Below are 18,513 nucleotides of genomic sequence, written 5' to 3' on the forward strand. Positions count from 1 at the left end.
TGAAAAGTTGTCGGACCCCCATTATTTGTAGGATTTGCCAAGCTTATACACATGAGTACAACACGATAGCAGCTTTTGTCTCCCTACCCTGAGAGTGACATCAGAGGAAAAATTAGCAGCCGTGTGGAGAAGTTAATAACATGCAATCGAGATGTGTATAGCAGAAAACTGGCCATGTTATGATTTAAAACTGTATTTTACTATGGTTTTCTGGTTGAATTATCCAAGTATTCTAGTAAGAAATAACTGAGCATAACCACACCCAGATCAAATCCAAGTTCAGGAGAATTTAAGGTAAGTGAAACTACAATATCTTCAAGGTTCCAATACTTATATCCCTTTACTATTGAGCTTGTAAGACCTTTCATTACTCAGAGGGCTATTTTCACTTTCAAGTGGCTTTGACACTCCATAATAGTCCAGGTTTTTCCAGGATGTGAGTGCGTCATGAGTTACCCGATTAGCATTGAACTGATAAAAGATGACACTGCGACTCACCTGATACGATCTATGCAAACACAGCTTCGTCTGTTTGGTCACTGAAGCATCGTCCTCATCTTTTTGCTCCCTCCCGTTTAAAATACAAAGCTCTGATGTCAGCACATTTCCCTGCAGACGGCCTCACAGGTATAACTCCACATGACCTCTGCCCTCTCTGAAATCTATGGAGGAGAAGAAAGAAGAAGGCACACATGAAACCCATTTTACAATCTGTCATCAGAATCACAGAGCCGGGCGACGGGAAAATAACACGAACAAGACAGAAATTGATTTCATCTGTTTCTCCATCTCCGCTCACAGTCTGAGTGGCACTCCCTGTCACTTGCTATTTTGAAGACAAGTGTGAGGCTCAATTGCAGAATCAGATACGGTGCAGAGAGAGGTCTACAGTTGAGCAGACGTGCAAAATTTCAGAACAAAGCTTTGTAGATTAGTCTGTTGAAAGATTCAACTCTCCGGGGACTTCATACTGATGGGTCCTGAGGGTGGTGAAACACAAAACCCCTCCTTCACACAGATGTAACGACTTTTGAACTTTCAAAATCTCGGAAAAGAAAGCAAGTATCGTGAAACGTATTCCAGTAAAATTGAACCAAGATGATTTCAGCCAAATAACACGCTGAGTCACAGCTGGGTATGTTGTTGAACTAACATGGAGAAGAAGAGTGTTGGATCTCGGGTTTCCCACTTTTCAGCTGGAACAGGTGATGATTGTGAGGTTCTGGGTGGTCTTGCTGACCTGTCTTTTCTTAATTAACCACTAAGTTGGGGAACGAACTTACATGCTGTCTGATTCTTGCTAGAGTTGGGCGTTTGATCAAATTTCAATTGCGCTTGTACCCCTGCCCCAAACTGCTCTCACTTTGACCTGAGAGAGAGAGAGCCACAGTCAGAGGTGGACAGGCAATCTGGCAAAATGGGCCGACGCACCTAGGGGCCGATAGGTTATAATACACCTTCAGCAGGAGCTCAGATCGATGCACAACAAAGTTTGGAAGAATGAAGAAGCTGCAGATGCTGTTTAATGTGTTTAGTGGGGATCAATGTGTTGTGTAACAGCAGTAAAAGCAGCCACAGGTGGAGAGGAGTGCTGTGTAATACTGCCAGAGAGAGGGCCAGGAGTGCAGGTGTGTGTTAGTTGGGCAGAGGGATAGAGTGAGCACGAGGAGAGACAAGCGAACAAGTGTTTGCATGCTCATGACTGCCAGGCTTAACAGTAAGTGACATCAATATCAATCAAATTTAAGGCTAAATAATAATTAAGATCAATACAATTATTTAGTTTAAGGCACCCAGATTTTGTTTTTTTTGCGATATTAAAACGGGAAGTGATATGTTTAGATTTTTGTGTCTGATCAAAGTTTAAAATGCTGGTGCTGTATCAGTGATAGAAACTTCAAAGTGAATATATTTGGGTTTTCTGTGTACCTTCTTTTTTCTTACTCAAAGACACACACAGTAAGTCACACACAGCTGTCTTTCATTGCCCGGATCCAGCTACAGATTGCGATACAGTGTGACTTTAACACATAGATTTTTGACATTCTTCACTGGTGTGAGGGTGTGAGTCACTCTTCAACTTGAAGCAGCGTTTGGCTACAGTCTTCTTTTTCTTTCCTGTGACAGACGGACTCCATTTAAAGTCATGACCGAGGCTCTTATTGTCTTTCCCCGGTATCGCCTCCCCTGTTCTGTCTCTGTTTCAGCTCCCTGCATGTGGCCGGCTCCCGACTGTACACCCAGCCACTGCTTTTGAGCTGTGTCAGCTTATTCTGTTGTTTATGATTGGTCCTGTAGTGGCAAGTTCATTGCTCAATGTAAAAGGAATGCTTATTAAACGAACGCAGCAAGCCTGCTCACTGTTGAAATAAAGGGAGGGAAATATACGAGTATCTTCAAACATGCAGGGCCTTACAATGATTCTTTGTGCTGCAGTGCATGGGCTAATATTTCAACATGATACCAGGTTATTTTACACAACACCAAAAAAGTTGCAAAAAAAATTGTCCAAAGCTGTGGCATTCATCAAAACTATGATATATTAAAATTATTTGTCACACATATGGAAAATCCCTGCACTGCTGTTTTAAATCTCCTGGGTGGTGAAATTAAAGCTTCTTAGAGTTACTGAAATTTACTACACTCTACTGGGTGTTGATCTCATTCATTTCCAGTGCTCCATGTGGTAGACTGAGCCTCTGTCTGGCCCGATACTCAATGGAGAAAACAGGATTCTATTATAGTCACTGTGGCTTATTTTACATAGACATCCCCATGCTCAGCAGAAAGTCAATTAGCTGCCACTTTGGAGGCAAATTGCTGCCCAGACGGCATTACGATATCAAAACACACAAACACACAAAATCAGCACTGTCAAATACTATCTCAACTGCAGGAAAATCATACGTGATCAATACAGCTTTTAGCTTTTGGTATCACTTTCTTCAGGATATTATTGATCTGGAACATCAAGGGAAACAACTTGCAGTTTCATGTTTGAGTTTGGGATTTTACATTGAACATTTATCAATATGTGCATATGTTATGATCGACATTTTCAACGTTTTGTTTGAATTGTAATAAAATTGAGAAGTCAAACATCTAACATCTAAAAGCCTCACCACTCACCATCAAACACAGGGCATCAGAGAGAATCCTGTCACTTTACCCAGCCAGAGCTCCAGCCATGGTCCCAATCTGGAAGAAAAAAGTACAGTTATTAGAAGAAGCTCATATGTCCCACATCTCAAACTGAAAGGTCTGAGACCAAATTTCAAGCTCAGTTCATTTCCCCCTACTTTGACTTTCACCCAATCAGGCAAAGTACCCCTTATCCTCTTCTCTTCTTCGATCTTCAATCATCCCCCCACTCATCCTGTACCTCTTGCTGCATATTTTTTTCCTTTCCCTCCAGGCAAAGAGCAGAGGAGCTTGCAGCTTTAAGTGATTCCTGTTGCCTGGGTTTGTGTCTCATCATGACGGACTTAAGATGAAACACTGACCAAGGGCATTTATACTCAGGTCTTGTCGCTGTAGTAATTGTTAAAGCTCCAGTGGAGCCTGCAGGTAAGAAGATGATTATTCCTAAGTGGAACAAGATTGGCTGCATTATGCTCATACTCTCTGGATGATGGGAGCGAGAAGAGGTACAGCATAGTGCTCTTACATATTATTATCGCAGTTCATCCCAACACTGGAATTCAAACTTGACCTAGATTCCTATAACTTGTGGTTTGGGGGCCATAAAGTGGTCATCTAATATACTGCATGTACCTGCCTTCTAACTCTCCTGCCTACCAAACCTACCTTCCTGCTTTCTAACAAAACTACCATTTTTGCAGTGCACCCCATGTTTGTAATCTAAAATCTTCCAATCACACCTCACTGCTAACTACTAATCCTGATCACTAGTAGTCTACTTTCCAACGTTACTTACCTTGCACATTTGCTTATTTTTCTCAATAAGAACGAGCATGCAGAAAACTGGACACTGAGTCTAAAATATGTTTCTGTTCACTTATCTGCACAGTAAATCCACATGCTGCTTTACAAACCTACCAGCCTGGCAACCTGTCCAGGTATTTTCAGTATGTCTATGAGAGATACACAGAGATTGACTGAGAAGAACAATTGGCAGAGATCAGTAAGTGAATGACTGATGGAAAAACCATACCTGTGGGAAGTCTTGGTATGATATCCTCCTCTTTCAGCATGTGTGTGTATGTGTATGTGTGTGCATGTTTTAATGTGAGGGTATGTGTGCAGAGGAAGAAACCTAAGGAAACCCTGAAAAATCTAATAACCTGGCAGCTGGAAAATGCATTGAATAAAGCCTTTCTTAGACTGAATCAGTGACAGTTTGTCCTGATAAACTGTCATCCCACCTTTCACTCTGTCTGCAGTCACGGTGCTCATATTACCTCACTGACTGCTTAAAGCTTGAGTGTGAGGTGATATAGTCAAAACGTTACCTTCCTTTTCCTCTTGAAACCTCTCCCCCAGCTCCCTCATACTTGGTCATTACCTGTCTGGTCCTCAAATACTGCCCCCATTCAGCTTGTTAATATGCACTAAATATCTCTGTTCTGATTGGCCAGGCTCATTTCCTGTAATTATAAGGGAGGAAACTGGGGTGAGGGGTTGCAGTTTGCTAAGTTTGGGTGTGTGGATAAAGCAAGGGTCCTCATAGATCGGCTCTTGAGTTACTGCTGAGTGTATATGTAGGTTCTAGGAGGTCTTCATTTTTTAATAACTTGTATTTTGTAGTGGAAACAATTGCAGGTATGCCCTTAAAAAGTGGCGCACGCAACTTTTACAAAAAAGGAAACTTTGTTTTGAGGTCAAGGAACCAAGACACTTTAAACCCTTATAATCCAAAACAATTATATGGCTAGTTTTCTTTTAGCCAACTTTTTATTTTATGTCTCATCATCCTTTTCTTTTTATGGTGGTTTCAATCAACCATGCACAGTTCATTAACTAGCAAACCAGTGCACACACAAATCACCTCTCACATGCAGACACTCTAAGTGCTGGCCAGATTTAGACTTTTCTGTATTACGATGAGCAAACATCAGACTCCATACAGAGCTCTTTGAGGACTCGATCATCTCAGATGTATTTTTAACAAACAGGTCAGCCTTTATGCAGTCTCACAACTACACTGAACAGGGTGGATTTTGGTACATTTTACAGAAACACACCCTTTGTGTCAGCCATCAGTGCCAGAGTCCAACAAGCAGAAACACTTGAAGCTTGAGTCTGTGGTAGACCACAAAGTGCTGCCTCGCCATACACCCAAACATACCATGCCATCCTCATCATTTTGGATTAATGAGGGGCGGGTCCTGCCAGGGGCAAGACCTGGGTGGTTGATAGATGTTCGATCACTCTCTCTGTTTAATACTACTCAGCGCTGCTTCAATAAAGAGTGTTGATTGTGCATTCAAAGCAAAAGTCACAAACACACAACATAAGGTGCAGCCTGCTGTGCACAGCTCCCTCTGGCCTCTGGGATGCTGATGTAAACATCAGAAGCACAGCAATGTCACACACATCAGCTCTGCTTCACATCGCTCAGTGATCAGGCACAGGGTACAGAGAGGTTTTGTGTCAGGCAGTCAACAGTTGAATATTGTGATTGACCCCATTCCACTATACACCCACTGGTGATTGAGTCTTTAGCTCAAAGCCAGACATTTACATACAGGGTGGGTGTGATATTGATCTCAAAATAGAAGAATATCTCACTTGAAAAAGGTACAAACAGAAGCCCTGGGTGGACATGCAGTCATACATTCTATGAACTACTACACTATTTTATGTGCCTCCAAATAGGCTTAACTTACCTTATAAGTAAGGATGATAGCAGCAAGTTGTTTTTTGTTTTAGATTGCCAGAAAAATGTTTTATTATACAAGAAACAAGCTTTGTACGGAGCCCCTGAAGTCCCAAAAAGATTTTTTTTTTTCCTTGTGCGCACAAGATAATTATAACCTCTCCAACTAGTTCAGATGTGTATCGTCAACATAAAGCCAAATGGAGGACACTGACTTAATCAAGTTTTACTTGATATTATAGCTGCTCCTGTAGACATGATACTGTTATCAGCAGAAATCAACTGCTTCGCTTACTGAAAGACAACAGGCTAACAGACACGCCCCTTCATCGAACATCACTCACTGATTGGACGCCACAGCGTCTCGGACTTCCCTGAAATTTCACATCCCCTGGGTTTAATAACAGTGAAAAGACCTTTAAGCAGTCCCTAAGATCATAAACACATGTCAGTTTCTAAACAGTCGGTATGTGATGAGCTGAGACTAATAAGTGTTTCATGTGAGTTTTAAACACAAAATACTGAACATGAAAGCCAAGTTTTATAGGCCTATCTGTTTGTTTATTTCAGATTGACTGTATTTAAAGAAACAAAGTCATAAGGCCTAATATTATAGGTAGCATAGAAATATTCAAGCAATATAATCATCTGGTGGGCACAAGATAAAAAAATATGTATTTGGGGGACTTCAGGGGCTCCGTACGTGGCTTTGTGTTCTTGAACTACAGAGAAAAGGAAATCTGTTGTGATGGGAAAACCAAAGTTTGTTATCCAGAAATTCTGAGAAAAATATCTAAACATCTTAATAAACACAAACCAAAAAGGAAAAAATATAAATGCTACTTTTCTCTATGGCTGCATAAACATTAAACAGAAGTGGCAGAGTGGACAAAGGAGAAACCAGACAGAGTGATGAAGCAGCAGAGGAACTTATAGCGAGTTGAAAAAGTGTGAATATGTTGATACCATTTCCCTGTAATACATGCAATGAAAGTATCTAGACCGGTTACCTGTTTACTGAGATACACTGACAGGAAAAAAAAAATGCATACAATTTCTGCAGGGCCACTTTGAGCTTCCGTACATTTATCAAATGATCTTTATCAGCAGTATTGAAATGGAAATCACAATTCAACTTTTAAACACAGATGTAAAGCAAGTCTTAAGGAGTAAGTAAGGAACAGGAACACTGATATTTGAGCATCTACAAGTCAAAATATGATGTTTGATCAATAATTATTTAAGCTCATGTCATCGTTTCACGTTCTTCAAAAGACAAATAGGGCTCATAAAGTAGATTTGCAAACATATATAAGCTGCTTTTTACCATAACGTAGTAAAGAGGCGAGATTCTCCCTCAGATCAGAAGTTAAGATGCAATTAAACCTCGATCACGGCACCAATTACGATAAGCATCCTCATCTTCATCACTCTCATCATCATCACACACTCCGCAGATAACAACACTGTCGGGGCTCCCGCTGATCGCCTGCGGCTGCTGTCAGCATCAAACACACCACAGGCAGCAAACTTAAAGCACTTCTTTTCAATTTGACTTGCAGAGAAGCCGCAAAGACAAACTACAGAAGCTTCTGGAATCGCCGAAGAAAGCTCGATTATTAAAACACAGCAATACTACTGCTGCTGCGGCTCAAACTGCGCTCCGACGCACACACACACGCACCTATCATGGTTCTTACTGAGGAAAGGTGTCCTTACCCTCCTTCTCGGTTGTAAACAGCAGCTCCTCAACATCCAAGTTAGTGTTGACTTGAACTCTTCTGTGGAGTATGTAATTCACATGTGTTCCTGTCTGGTGGATACTCTTTCCCAAGTGTCCCATGCGTTATTTTCAGGCTTATTAAATGTGGCGTCAGCCTGAAAACAGCTCCCCCATACGACCTCTTGGGGAAGTGCAACTCATCTGAAACTCCAGAGAAACCTCCAAATAACACCCACATTCAAGTTCACTACACATCAAGTGATCTGTGTACTGCTGTGAGCACTTCCCTTTCACTTAAAGATTTTTTTGTAGTACAAAACAGGAGGCACCGCGTGATTACCTGACCTGTCAATGGGTGTCGTTTCCTCCTCTTTCTATGGAGTTGTGTACTTTTCCCCTCTCACCACTGGTAAAATGTGTGAGTTAGCTCATGCTGGTGCCTGTCTGCCTGCCTGCGGAATAATTACTGTCACAACTACAGATTTATAACGCACATTACACGCATCAGTTCTATGCTGCAATGCTTTCTACGTATCGACAAACACATAAAAAGTACATTTGAATGGAACACAAACAAGGCATTTAAAAGAGGAAGAGTTATGATTTCTTGTGTCAGTCGCACATAATGGGAGGAGATGGTGTTGAAAAGATATGGAACACACTCAGGAGTTTTCAATGTTGAACTCTTTTATTGAAAGGAGAGTGAAGAGATTGGTGCTTTTTTTGGTGAGTGTCCAATGAGAAATCCATTGCATAAGTATGAACATACATGCACCTTTAACTCAATTTAAAGAAACTGCAAGACAAAAGAAAACTGAAATATATATTAACATCATTTTTGTTAATTTTATGAAACATGATAAAAATAACAATGTGTGAGAACGGATACAACATGATGCATCCTGATGGGTAGAAAAGGGCTAAGTGGAGGGAAGGTAATACATCAGCATGGCATTTTTTCATAATGGAATTCAAATAATATTTATTTAAAATACTGGAATTAGTAAAATGGAGTAGATTCATGTCTCCTCATGAACCCTTTTGCCCCTGAACTGCACTTATAACAAAATATACAAATAAACAACAGGATCTTCTACCATGTAACTGTATTTTTGCATAGAACCGTTATGCAATAAAAGTAAAAATTGATATGTGCAGTGTCTAATTTCCACGCTGCTGTACAAATGTTTGTGCTTTGATTTACTGGGCAGTTCCAACTTTGTCTAAACAAAATGGTTATAAAAACAAAAAACAATAACAGTATTAAAATTTCCCATTTTTAACCCACATTGAGCAATCTTCACTTTAAATAAATATGTTTCCCCCCAATGTTAAATAATCTAAATTTCTAAATATTTGTCTTACACTGCTTGTGTAATAGAATATCTCTACACGTCAATTTTTTCATCCTAATACTGAAAGTGACCCTTGTGGGGCTCAGTAGGTCATTGCAGAGAACTATCTTGTTCTGTGTGACGCCATAAAGAGCTTGAACCTCCAAAGCCTCAACACAAACACATGAATGAAACCTTTGCACAGATAATAAAAAAGCAGGATGCTCCTGCATGTTCTTAAATTTATGAAGCTGACATAAACTTACACAATTAGAGCTAAAATGAAGCTTACAGTGGCACCTCTGACCCAATGTTATTCTACCAGAATACACAGTTTTAATTGCCAAAATATCTTACTGCACTATGAATAGCTGTAAACTGACACTGACGCCCTTTCCCCTTCAGATTCATGGAGGCAGGTCAGACGTTGACGGTGTGGGCATGTTTCTTGCACAGAGCCTTGTCTTTTTTCGAGAAGAACGCCTGACCTTCCAGGCTAGTAGAGCACACCTGAGGGGAGAGATGAAGATAAATAAAGCATTGTTGTTTCGGTCATGCTTTATTTCTTGATTTTTAAATCCAGCCTGTGGTTTGGGTCATGTGTCTCCAGGAACCTACCGCACAAACAAAGCAGGTGTCATGCCAGGTGAATCCCATAGCCTCCAGGAACTTATCCCCAGCCTCGATGGGGAAGTCACAACCATGGCAGTTTGTCCCAAACAGGCTGTAGTAGTCTACGGACACAAAATAAATCACAAAAAATGTTATTCCTGTGGTTGACTGTAACTCTTTTTGACTTATTTACTGCGGTGAGTTGCTATCTGTACCTTGTTCACAGTATGGCTGTCCATCCTCCATGTGGAACATGTTGCCTTTGATTGGCTGATAGCAGGCGGCACAGGTGAAACAGGACACATGCCAAGTCTGTTTCAGGGCATTCATGACCTCCTGCAGAGAAAATAAGTTAAATGAATGCATGAGAAACAGCTTGTTGAAGTTATTATTTCTAAATTGTCCTGATAAAGCTAATAAGGAATCTGGTTTAAATGTTCTTTAGACTTAAGTACACGTTAGCCAAGAAAGAACACAGAACAATGTATTTTCACGTCCATAAACTGACCCCCAGGATCTTCTGGTTGCAGCGTGCACAGGTGGGAGCGAAGAACTGCTCATAGCAGTTTGGACAGTACACCTGCCCTTTCTCCTCCACAAAGCCATGTTCTGCCAGGGAGGAGTGGCAGTGAGCACAGTTGAACTCCTCAGGGTGCCAGGACATGCCCATGGCCACAAGAAAAGGACCCCTGTTGAGATTAAAAGGGGGACAGACAGTATAAGGAAAACTATACAAACTCAGTGCACTGACTACAAATTGTCAATAATGTAAATAGAATTTTACGGCCCTAAATAGTGTTTCTCTGAAGTGCATTACCTGATCACACTGTTGCATTTGTTACACATTGGGGTGCGAGTGCCAGCTGGGATGTGCTCCGCCTGCTGCACCAGAGAGTTGAGGTCCTGTGGGTGTGGCCGTGGGGTGGGGCGGTCTGGACCTTTTGGTGCAGGGGTGGTAACTTTGCCAAATGAAGGAGCTGCTCCACCCTTAGGAAAACCTTAAACAGCAGGGAAAAAAATGGTCAAAATTGAGACAGAATCCTCTTGCCCAGTGCAACGTAATTAGATCAAGTTTAAGACAAGCTGTATGAGAAAAAATAAATTGAGCAAAGCAGAAACACATTCATCTGGTCCCCTGCTTAGTATTTCTTTTGGTGTATGTTCTCAGGTAATAAATAGCAACGATTCAATGACCTCTAACCCCCATGCTTGAAGCATGAGACAACTGGGTGGGACAAGTCCACCCCACCCAGCACAGACAAGGGATCAATTTTTCCCACCAAGGCAAAAAAACACATTCCTAGAGTCAGAGGAGACACCTGGAAAAATAATCCCCCTCCTCTCATCCCCAAACACATGGAGAGGATGCACAGTGTCTCTTTCTGTTTCTCAGAGCTAAGGCACATCCAGGACAGAGGTCAGCTGCTATCCGCCCTAAGAGGGAGCGCTTCAGGGTAACGGCAGAGGGGACAGAGACACTATTGATAGAGAGCACCGTTATCAAAGACTCTGGGAGGTCAGAGGACAAGTGTTCCCCAAATTTCCTTGAAAACAGAATTAACGGACTGAGTAAACAGAACAGGGAACTAGCAAAGATGTGAGAAGACTGTGGAGGTAGGTTTATGAGGAAGAAAGCTAATAAAGAGTACATGTGATGTGGAGACATACAATCTCATTCTTTCATGATTCATTCCGAGGGCAGCTCTTCTTAAAAAAACTTTTAGCTATTTTTAGTGACACTTTCAAATAAAGATGTTCCTGTAGTGGCCTACAGTGCTTGAAAATAATAATAGCTAGCTTTAAGGACACTGATTTCAAAGCAACTGTTCACTATGGAGAAATAACAGATTGTTGCTAAGGAGTGCTGACCAATCAGAAGCAAGTATTTAACTGGGCTGTGTAAAAATGTCTACGTGTGTGTGTGTCCTACGCAAGAACTTTTAGTGTTGACAGAGTAAACATCTTACAGAGAGTGTTCTCACCTTCCTGTCGGGAAATCAATTCTAATGAACCAGTTAATTGAAAATAGAAATAATTGCTTTATTTAGAGGAGAAAATGAAATGAAATATCAATCCACACATCAAAAAGATATCTTGTTGAATTAAAAGAATATATCATAAGTTAGCCTCTGCTGTATTTAGGACTGTTGGATTAAGCCTATTTGTCCACATTAAAATAATGTCACACTGATGCAGAGAATCCCACTGGAGTCATAATGTTTCTCACTATATGAGCTTATCTGGTTGAAAGCTGGCACAGCGAGCTGGATGCTGACAAGCTGTCACTTTAAAATGAATCCTTTTGGCAAGAGCAAAGATTGGGGGCTGAGCCACATTAAATAGGACAGAGAGTGAACAGACATTGTCGCTGCTGTCTCGCTGTATGAGGAAGATAAGGAGAAAGAAGTCCGCTTGAGAAGACATCCAAACTGAATCACAGCAGGGCTGCAAATCTCTGTTCTGTCTCTTCTGTTGCTCTAAATAGAGACGCAGACGTCTGGAAAGCAATGCAACTGAGTCAATGTGACAAACTTGATTAAAAGACCCTATTTATAAAAGAGAAAATATGACTAACATCTTTTAAACTAACTTCTAACAACATGAACAGCCTCAATTTTCCAATTTTCTTTATTTGAGATGACTTCTACTTCAAGTGCTTAAATTATTAATTCATTCAAGTGAATTATTTGACTCATTGCACATTCCACACCATGAGATACGTACTTGTTTACTTGAAGTGAAGTATGTGTTAATCTGATAAATAACAGAGCACACAGAGGGCTAACTGTGGCCTCTCCCGCTCTCACCCTGTGGTACCTTTCAGCAGGCCGTTCTTTAAGGGCCTTCTGGGAAATCTGCTGGGCACATAGTGCATCTGTTCATGTATGAGTGCATACTTGTGTCTAAGTATTGCTAATAATGACCCCTGACTGATGCCTTTCAGCAAATATTTACCCTGACCACCTCCAGGTCCCATGGCAGGGATCGCTGTATTGAAAAAGCAGCTTTCACACAAAATAAAATACATAATTCTCATTTTCACAATCTATTTAACTGAGGGGATCTTGGGAAAAGCCAATAATCTGAGCTCATTAACAGAATACCTCTGTTTTTTTATAGAGCTCATAATCTTAAATGGCTTAGTGTCAGGCTTTAAAGCGGCAATAAATGTCAAAGCTGAGCAGGAGTGATTTAAAGACACAAGGCTGCCCTCTGTGGGCGACAAGAAGCAACTACACTGAATGAATTGTGGGGGCAGTAAATCAGAGAAGTAATGGAGGGTTTAAGAGTGTGCTTCTTTACCTGGTAGACCTCCAGGCGGGAAGGGAGACTTGTTTTGGGCCGCCGGGCTCTTAAACGAGGATGCAGGGACGACATTGCCGTTTCTGGGTGCTGCTGCAGATTTGGAAAATGTTTTTGCTGCAGGCGAGGTGTGCACAGCTGGAGTGGCAGTATCAACAGCCTCACTGGGAAACAGAAATGCATACTTTGTTTAAAGGAATGACTCACTAGAAAAATACAAACATGTTTTTAAGTACTACTACAATATTTAAGTATCTCCTACTCAGGGAAAACAGTCCCTTTTTCTGTTTGTGTAAACACCCACAGGTCTTACCTCCTTTCTGATGTGCTATTTTTGTGCTGTTTTTTTGCAGTTGGAACAAATTCAGGGACAAACTGAGGCAAATAATGAATAAAAAAGACATCTAAGACTGAGCCACCAGTCAGATTGTGCTGTAATGTTTTTGCAGGTTCTCCCATCACTGGTTCATGTTTACATTTACTTGGTTGAAATCTCAGTGGCACATGCAAACAATCACGAACAATTATGGGGCACCCTCAAATAAGAACATGCACTGCTGCCCACTGTCCGTAAGGTTTTCAATTACTGACATAAGGAAACAATTAAAGAGGTGATGACGTACATGTATCTGCCGTACAAGAGGCCCAGGCTACAAACATTTTCTGAGATGTTCTGTATGGTGCTGTAAATTAATATGTTATGTTATCTTTTCAGTATGTTCAGAGCATTTTGCATATTTTGTATCTTGAGCTTACGTGTCGTTTTTATATGGGGAAAATGGATGAAAGATGTATGATCCCCTTCATACAGATGAAGACGGGATCGTTCAGAAATCATAATACAAGCCCTGTTGGTGCTCAGACAGACCAGTTCAGCAAGGTATTTGCTCCAACAGGTCCTCAATGTGTGACCCTGAAGCGGTTTTGTTTTTTAGCTACAGTACACGTCGTGTTACCAACAACAGAGCAGCTGATTTATGGCTTTCTTTTGTCTCATACATGGAGCTTCTGTGCAACATGAACAGAACATTCAAGGAAAATTACTGAGAGCATTTGCCAGCACTTATGAACAGTTTTATAGTTGTGATGTTTCTGACCCATATAAAAAAATAAGGAGAAACCTGAGATCTTGAATATGGAAATTCAGTGATTAAACTTGTACACTAAGCATTTGTTTACTGCTTTGGATAATGTGGGAAAAGATCAAGTATAGCACCACTTTATATTACACAACTACTCACTTCATTTGAGATGTAATAGAAATGGAAGCATGTTTTTCTCTTTCACGCTCTTCTTTCGCACTCTTCGAAAACTTTAAGATGTTGGGAGAAGTGTATCTTGACCTACTAATATCCCCTGTCATTTAAGGGCCTGTGTCCACTAACAACTTTTTTTGTGCTAGCAGCATCTATTTTCTATATCGAACCAATGCAGCTCAGTATTTTCAGCAATCAACACCCTTAGCACAGTAAGTGCCCCCAGTGTCAGATGTTTTTTGTCATCAGGTCCAAATAGTTCAACTTTTGGACCATAGTAACACACATCACTCTCACTTCTCCGTTGCTGACCAATCAAAATCAAGATGGAGAAGAACTTCTACTTTCAACTTTGTCAATAACAATGACGGAGGTCAGTACAAAAGAGAAACTAACCACACTTGTTTTTCCAGGGTAAAATATCCAGGTCTAGAGCTGATGCTAACACTATGACACAGTTCTAGTTCATTGTCTTTAGTTTTGAATGTAAAATTATTTTGAATAAAATCAGATATAAAGCATACAGAGCATTTTAAAAGGAAGGGGGGCAGAGGTACCAAGGACAACTTCGGTAAGCTAGTTAGAAGCGCTCTGAAATTCAGGCCTAATGCACCAACAGTGCAAAAAATTTCCACTAGTGGACATAGGTCTTTATGTTTTAAAGTCACTTAGTAGCTCATCTCACTAGGTAGCATTATTGAACAGAACACTGGAATAGCATTTCAGACGATGGGTTTCATCTCTTTTGTTCTACACGCCCATGATTTTCTGTATTCAGTCAATGACCACTGTAATTAAAGTAGACAATATTTCTCATGCTAAGAATAGAAATCAGAATCCTGTACTGTGCCAACAGATTCTGCATTTTTGTTTAAAATCTGTAAATAAAAAATACACTAAACATAACTGATTCATGTCAGATTGAACAAGTTTTGTGTCATTGCTGGAAAGAAAGCACACTGCAGGAATTTCTTGGCCCTCCTCTCTGCCTGCACAACTAATTATCATCATAGACCTTCACGGTCTGGATAATATTAAAAAAGACAATTTAACTTTTTTATGCCGAGCAAGAAGAATAGAAAGAACAGGATTAAGAAATAAGAAACAGCAGAAAGGAAAGGAAACAGTTTATTGAAGTAAAACAATCCAAAGCTGGCAAATCAGATTACTTTGAGTTAGTAAGAAAATAGAGGGAAACAATGCAGACATGCTCAGAAAAATAAAGTAACAGAGAAGGGAAGTATTCCGGGGAAAATAAGACCCTGTTATAAACACTAAACTAATAAAGCACACAAGTATTTCCAAACATAAATCCATATTTACTTGCATGCGTTTACATTTTAAAATATAATAACATATATCCATGTATCAATATGTTCTATGAGACATTTTATACAACAGAGGGTGTGTACTGGGGTACTTCACTGTTTTAAGTTTGCATTAATTATGTTTGATAAATGTTTTTATGGCGTCTAAAATGATGAGTTATTTTAAGTCTTACATTGGTCGAAATAAAATAAATTAGACATGAAACAGACAAAAGAAACCATGACGTCTACACATTCAGCAGCCGTGCTGAAACATCATGATGCCAATCTCTCAGCTTGATGTACTGTTGTCCTATCACCTCTGGGTCCAGCTTGTTCGCTCTGATTTTCCCCATAAATCAGGATTAAATAAGAAAATGAAGAAAAGGGGAGAAGAAGAAGAGAAAGGAGAAAAGTTGTAAGGTTAAGATTGCAGAAGAAAAGTAAAACACAAGTGGAAGCACATGAATAGTTCAGAAGAAATGAAGAAATAGCAGCATTGGGGTTTAAAACAACTCAGACTTTCTCTTCACAGATGTGGATTGAATTATAATCTGACACAGCTGGTTAATATCTCTCCCCTCTTTGGGAAGAGTACACAGAAACAAAATCTCACTAACATGAGGAGAGCAGGAATCCCCTTCTGGCTGGGCTGCCATTACCCACAATACCACTTAATTACCCACAGTTTCCAGTGAGTGACATGCTGATTGGTGGGAGCTGTGGTGCGGAGCAGAGCAGGCTGTGTTTACTGCAGATTAAACCGATTTAAGACTGAGTGCAGTCGTAGAAATCACAGCCTATGTGAGGTCTACGACGGTCTTCCTTCAACCATATAAGTTTGAAGCACTCTCCATGTGGTTTCTTCGAATTAAGCCTTTAATTAAGCGTGATACTGTGGGAGCACAAGATCAGGAAATCATGGTTTAACCCTGGATTAGAGGCTCCCTGACATGAATATATGACGGCTTTGAAGGCCAATTCTGTAACTGATTAAGAAATTACAGTTACAATGAAAACACTACTGCTTTAACACATGTAGTTGTTCCTGCAAAAGTACTCACACAAGAAAAATCCAGAGAGGGAGACAGAATGTAAACTCATAAACACATACCAGATTTGATTATATCAAAAACCACCAACCACTTACTTCTTTCCACTGTTTTCTGCAGCTTGCTCTGAAGGAGAAAACAGACAGAAAGGGAAATAAAATGTTAAAATCAATACTTCTTTTACTCGTCTTTTAGCAGATTCATCCTGTCAAAGAAAGTCTACATAAACGAGGGACTGCCATCCCCTCAAGCTAGACCCTGATGGGACTTCCTGGACTTATCCCCCCCGATTGTTTCCAGCTGCAGAAACATCAGATTCATATCAAATGTTAAAATCTCATCAAATATTTTCCACACCAGTCTGGTAACATTGTTGGGTAAAGAGAAAGGTGGATGAAAGACCAATGTCTCATCTTACTTCATTTTAATAAGTGAATAACTGTAAATGTCATTTTATATCAGTTAAAAAGATCCTCACGCACACACAGTTAGAGAAATCCCTTCTAATGGAAGGAGGCCTAAAGCCGCAGCCTGCTCATATAACCATCAGTGTCACTTAAAGTCAAAACAGTCGTATAAAAATACATTCAAGCAAACAAGAAGGATTTCTTCAAACTCCACTGACAACTGAGACTTTTATGACTGTAATCCTTCAGTGTGGTAAAAAGTTATTATAAATTATGCTAATTAAAGTTTGTGTCCTTTGAGGTCGAAACTGGAAAAATCTCATGTGCTTCAACATAAAGGGTATTATAGATCTTAAAAAACCTGATGTTGATTCTAACAAAGATTTACAACAATCAAATAACCCTCAAAGTTTTGACTAGTTTGAATGCTTATTAAATTAGGTTTTTTTCAGAGTTTCAAGTCTTTATAAGGATAACTAGAAGTTGACACGCACCATTTTCAGTGCCGGTGAGCTGGGCCAGGATCCGGAAGGAGCGGGACTGGGAGGTGCCGGTTCTCGGCTGCCAGTCCTCTGTGTCCTCCATCAGACGTTTCTTACTGGCATCGCCAAGCGGGGACGCGTAATTCTCCGGGTCATCAATCAGTTTCCTGAAGACAGATCGAGGGAATAAAGATGAGGTTACTGACATGGAGAGCATCTATGCTTTAAAGTATTCAATTTGAATCACTACTGGTACAAACAACTCCAATGATCATCACATAGTTAGACATTAAAGTTAAATACAACAAAACCTCAACCACAAGTCATAAAAGTTCTGGTTTATATACAAACAGATTCATTCTAATTGTCACAACCAACACACAACACACATACAGCAGTGTCGTCGTACTTGAGTCCAGACTGACTTAAATCTGTCCTGATTTTCAGGACTCGTGACACAGAATTGGACTTGAGCTTTTATTGCATTTGCATTTTAATGGTTTTTGGTATTTTTTATGTAAGGCTCTAATTATTCATTCAGTTTTGAGCACAGGCTGGTATGTGTGTTCTCCCGCATGCTCACTAACATGCTGTCTTGTTCAGCAACCGTTCCTGCAAAGATGCCTTGAGGCATCCACTAATCATGCAAAGTATTTTGCATGTGTAATTATTTTGCAACTGTGTCCCACAAAGCAAATAAGCTCCTGTGGAAATGGGAACCTCTGAGTCATAGACCTTTTAATTTGTATGGCATCTTTAAGTATGTGCTGCAGTAGAAAACTGAAGCCCATATTAGAACTCAGATCTCAGACTCAACCTTGAAGGTTTAGACTCAGACCCAGGTGATAAGGACTTGGACTCAAACGATGAGGGCTCGAGGCTCAACCCTGACTTATGATTTGGTGACTCAACTACAACACTTACAACAAGTGCTGTATGTTTGAACAAAGTGGATTGTAGAAGCATGTTTTTCAGTTAAACCTAGCTGCTTATGTATTTCACAGTTACCTCCGAGGTGAAGCTGGAGGTGGAGTTCTGCAGGCAAACCATCAGAGGAAAGAAAAAGAAGACGCAGAAAGGCAAACACAGCCACATATTCAAAAGTTATATAAAGTTCTGACTAAACAGAATGATACTGCACTGTTTGTATAGGAAAACAACAATACTGCCCTGACCTATACTTACTTTGGACTGCTCT

General features: G+C 40.3%; 2 protein-coding genes across 3 annotated transcripts in view; both read right to left on the reverse strand.

The window, feature by feature from the left end:
* The window catches only part of bmpr1bb (bone morphogenetic protein receptor, type IBb), a 66,583-nt gene extending 58,886 nt beyond the window's left edge, over positions 1-7,697 (reverse strand). The window contains exons 1-3 of the mRNA XM_034709463.1: positions 7,559-7,697; positions 3,130-3,198; positions 499-662 (exon numbers count right to left, since the gene is read on the reverse strand). The gene's annotated coding sequence lies outside the window, so the exon portion shown is untranslated. The remainder of the gene's footprint in view (positions 1-498; positions 663-3,129; positions 3,199-7,558) is intronic.
* Positions 7,698-8,231: 534 nt separating this feature from the next.
* Positions 8,232-18,513, reverse strand: part of pdlim5b (PDZ and LIM domain 5b) — a 52,126-nt gene continuing 41,844 nt past the window's right edge. For both annotated transcript variants that reach the window (XM_034710123.1, XM_034710122.1), the window contains exons 6-13: positions 17,328-17,482; positions 16,525-16,552; positions 12,812-12,975; positions 10,326-10,506; positions 10,017-10,197; positions 9,724-9,844; positions 9,515-9,630; positions 8,232-9,406 (exon numbers count right to left, since the gene is read on the reverse strand). In XM_034710123.1, coding sequence (XP_034566014.1) covers positions 9,317-9,406; positions 9,515-9,630; positions 9,724-9,844; positions 10,017-10,197; positions 10,326-10,506; positions 12,812-12,975; positions 16,525-16,552; positions 17,328-17,482 — 1,036 coding nt within the window. In that variant the 3' untranslated portion in view covers positions 8,232-9,316. The remainder of the gene's footprint in view (positions 9,407-9,514; positions 9,631-9,723; positions 9,845-10,016; positions 10,198-10,325; positions 10,507-12,811; positions 12,976-16,524; positions 16,553-17,327; positions 17,483-18,513) is intronic.

The sequence above is a fragment of the Notolabrus celidotus genome, chromosome 19 (assembly GCF_009762535.1).
Source record: "Notolabrus celidotus isolate fNotCel1 chromosome 19, fNotCel1.pri, whole genome shotgun sequence".
NCBI classification, from domain to species: domain Eukaryota; kingdom Metazoa; phylum Chordata; class Actinopteri; order Labriformes; family Labridae; genus Notolabrus; species Notolabrus celidotus.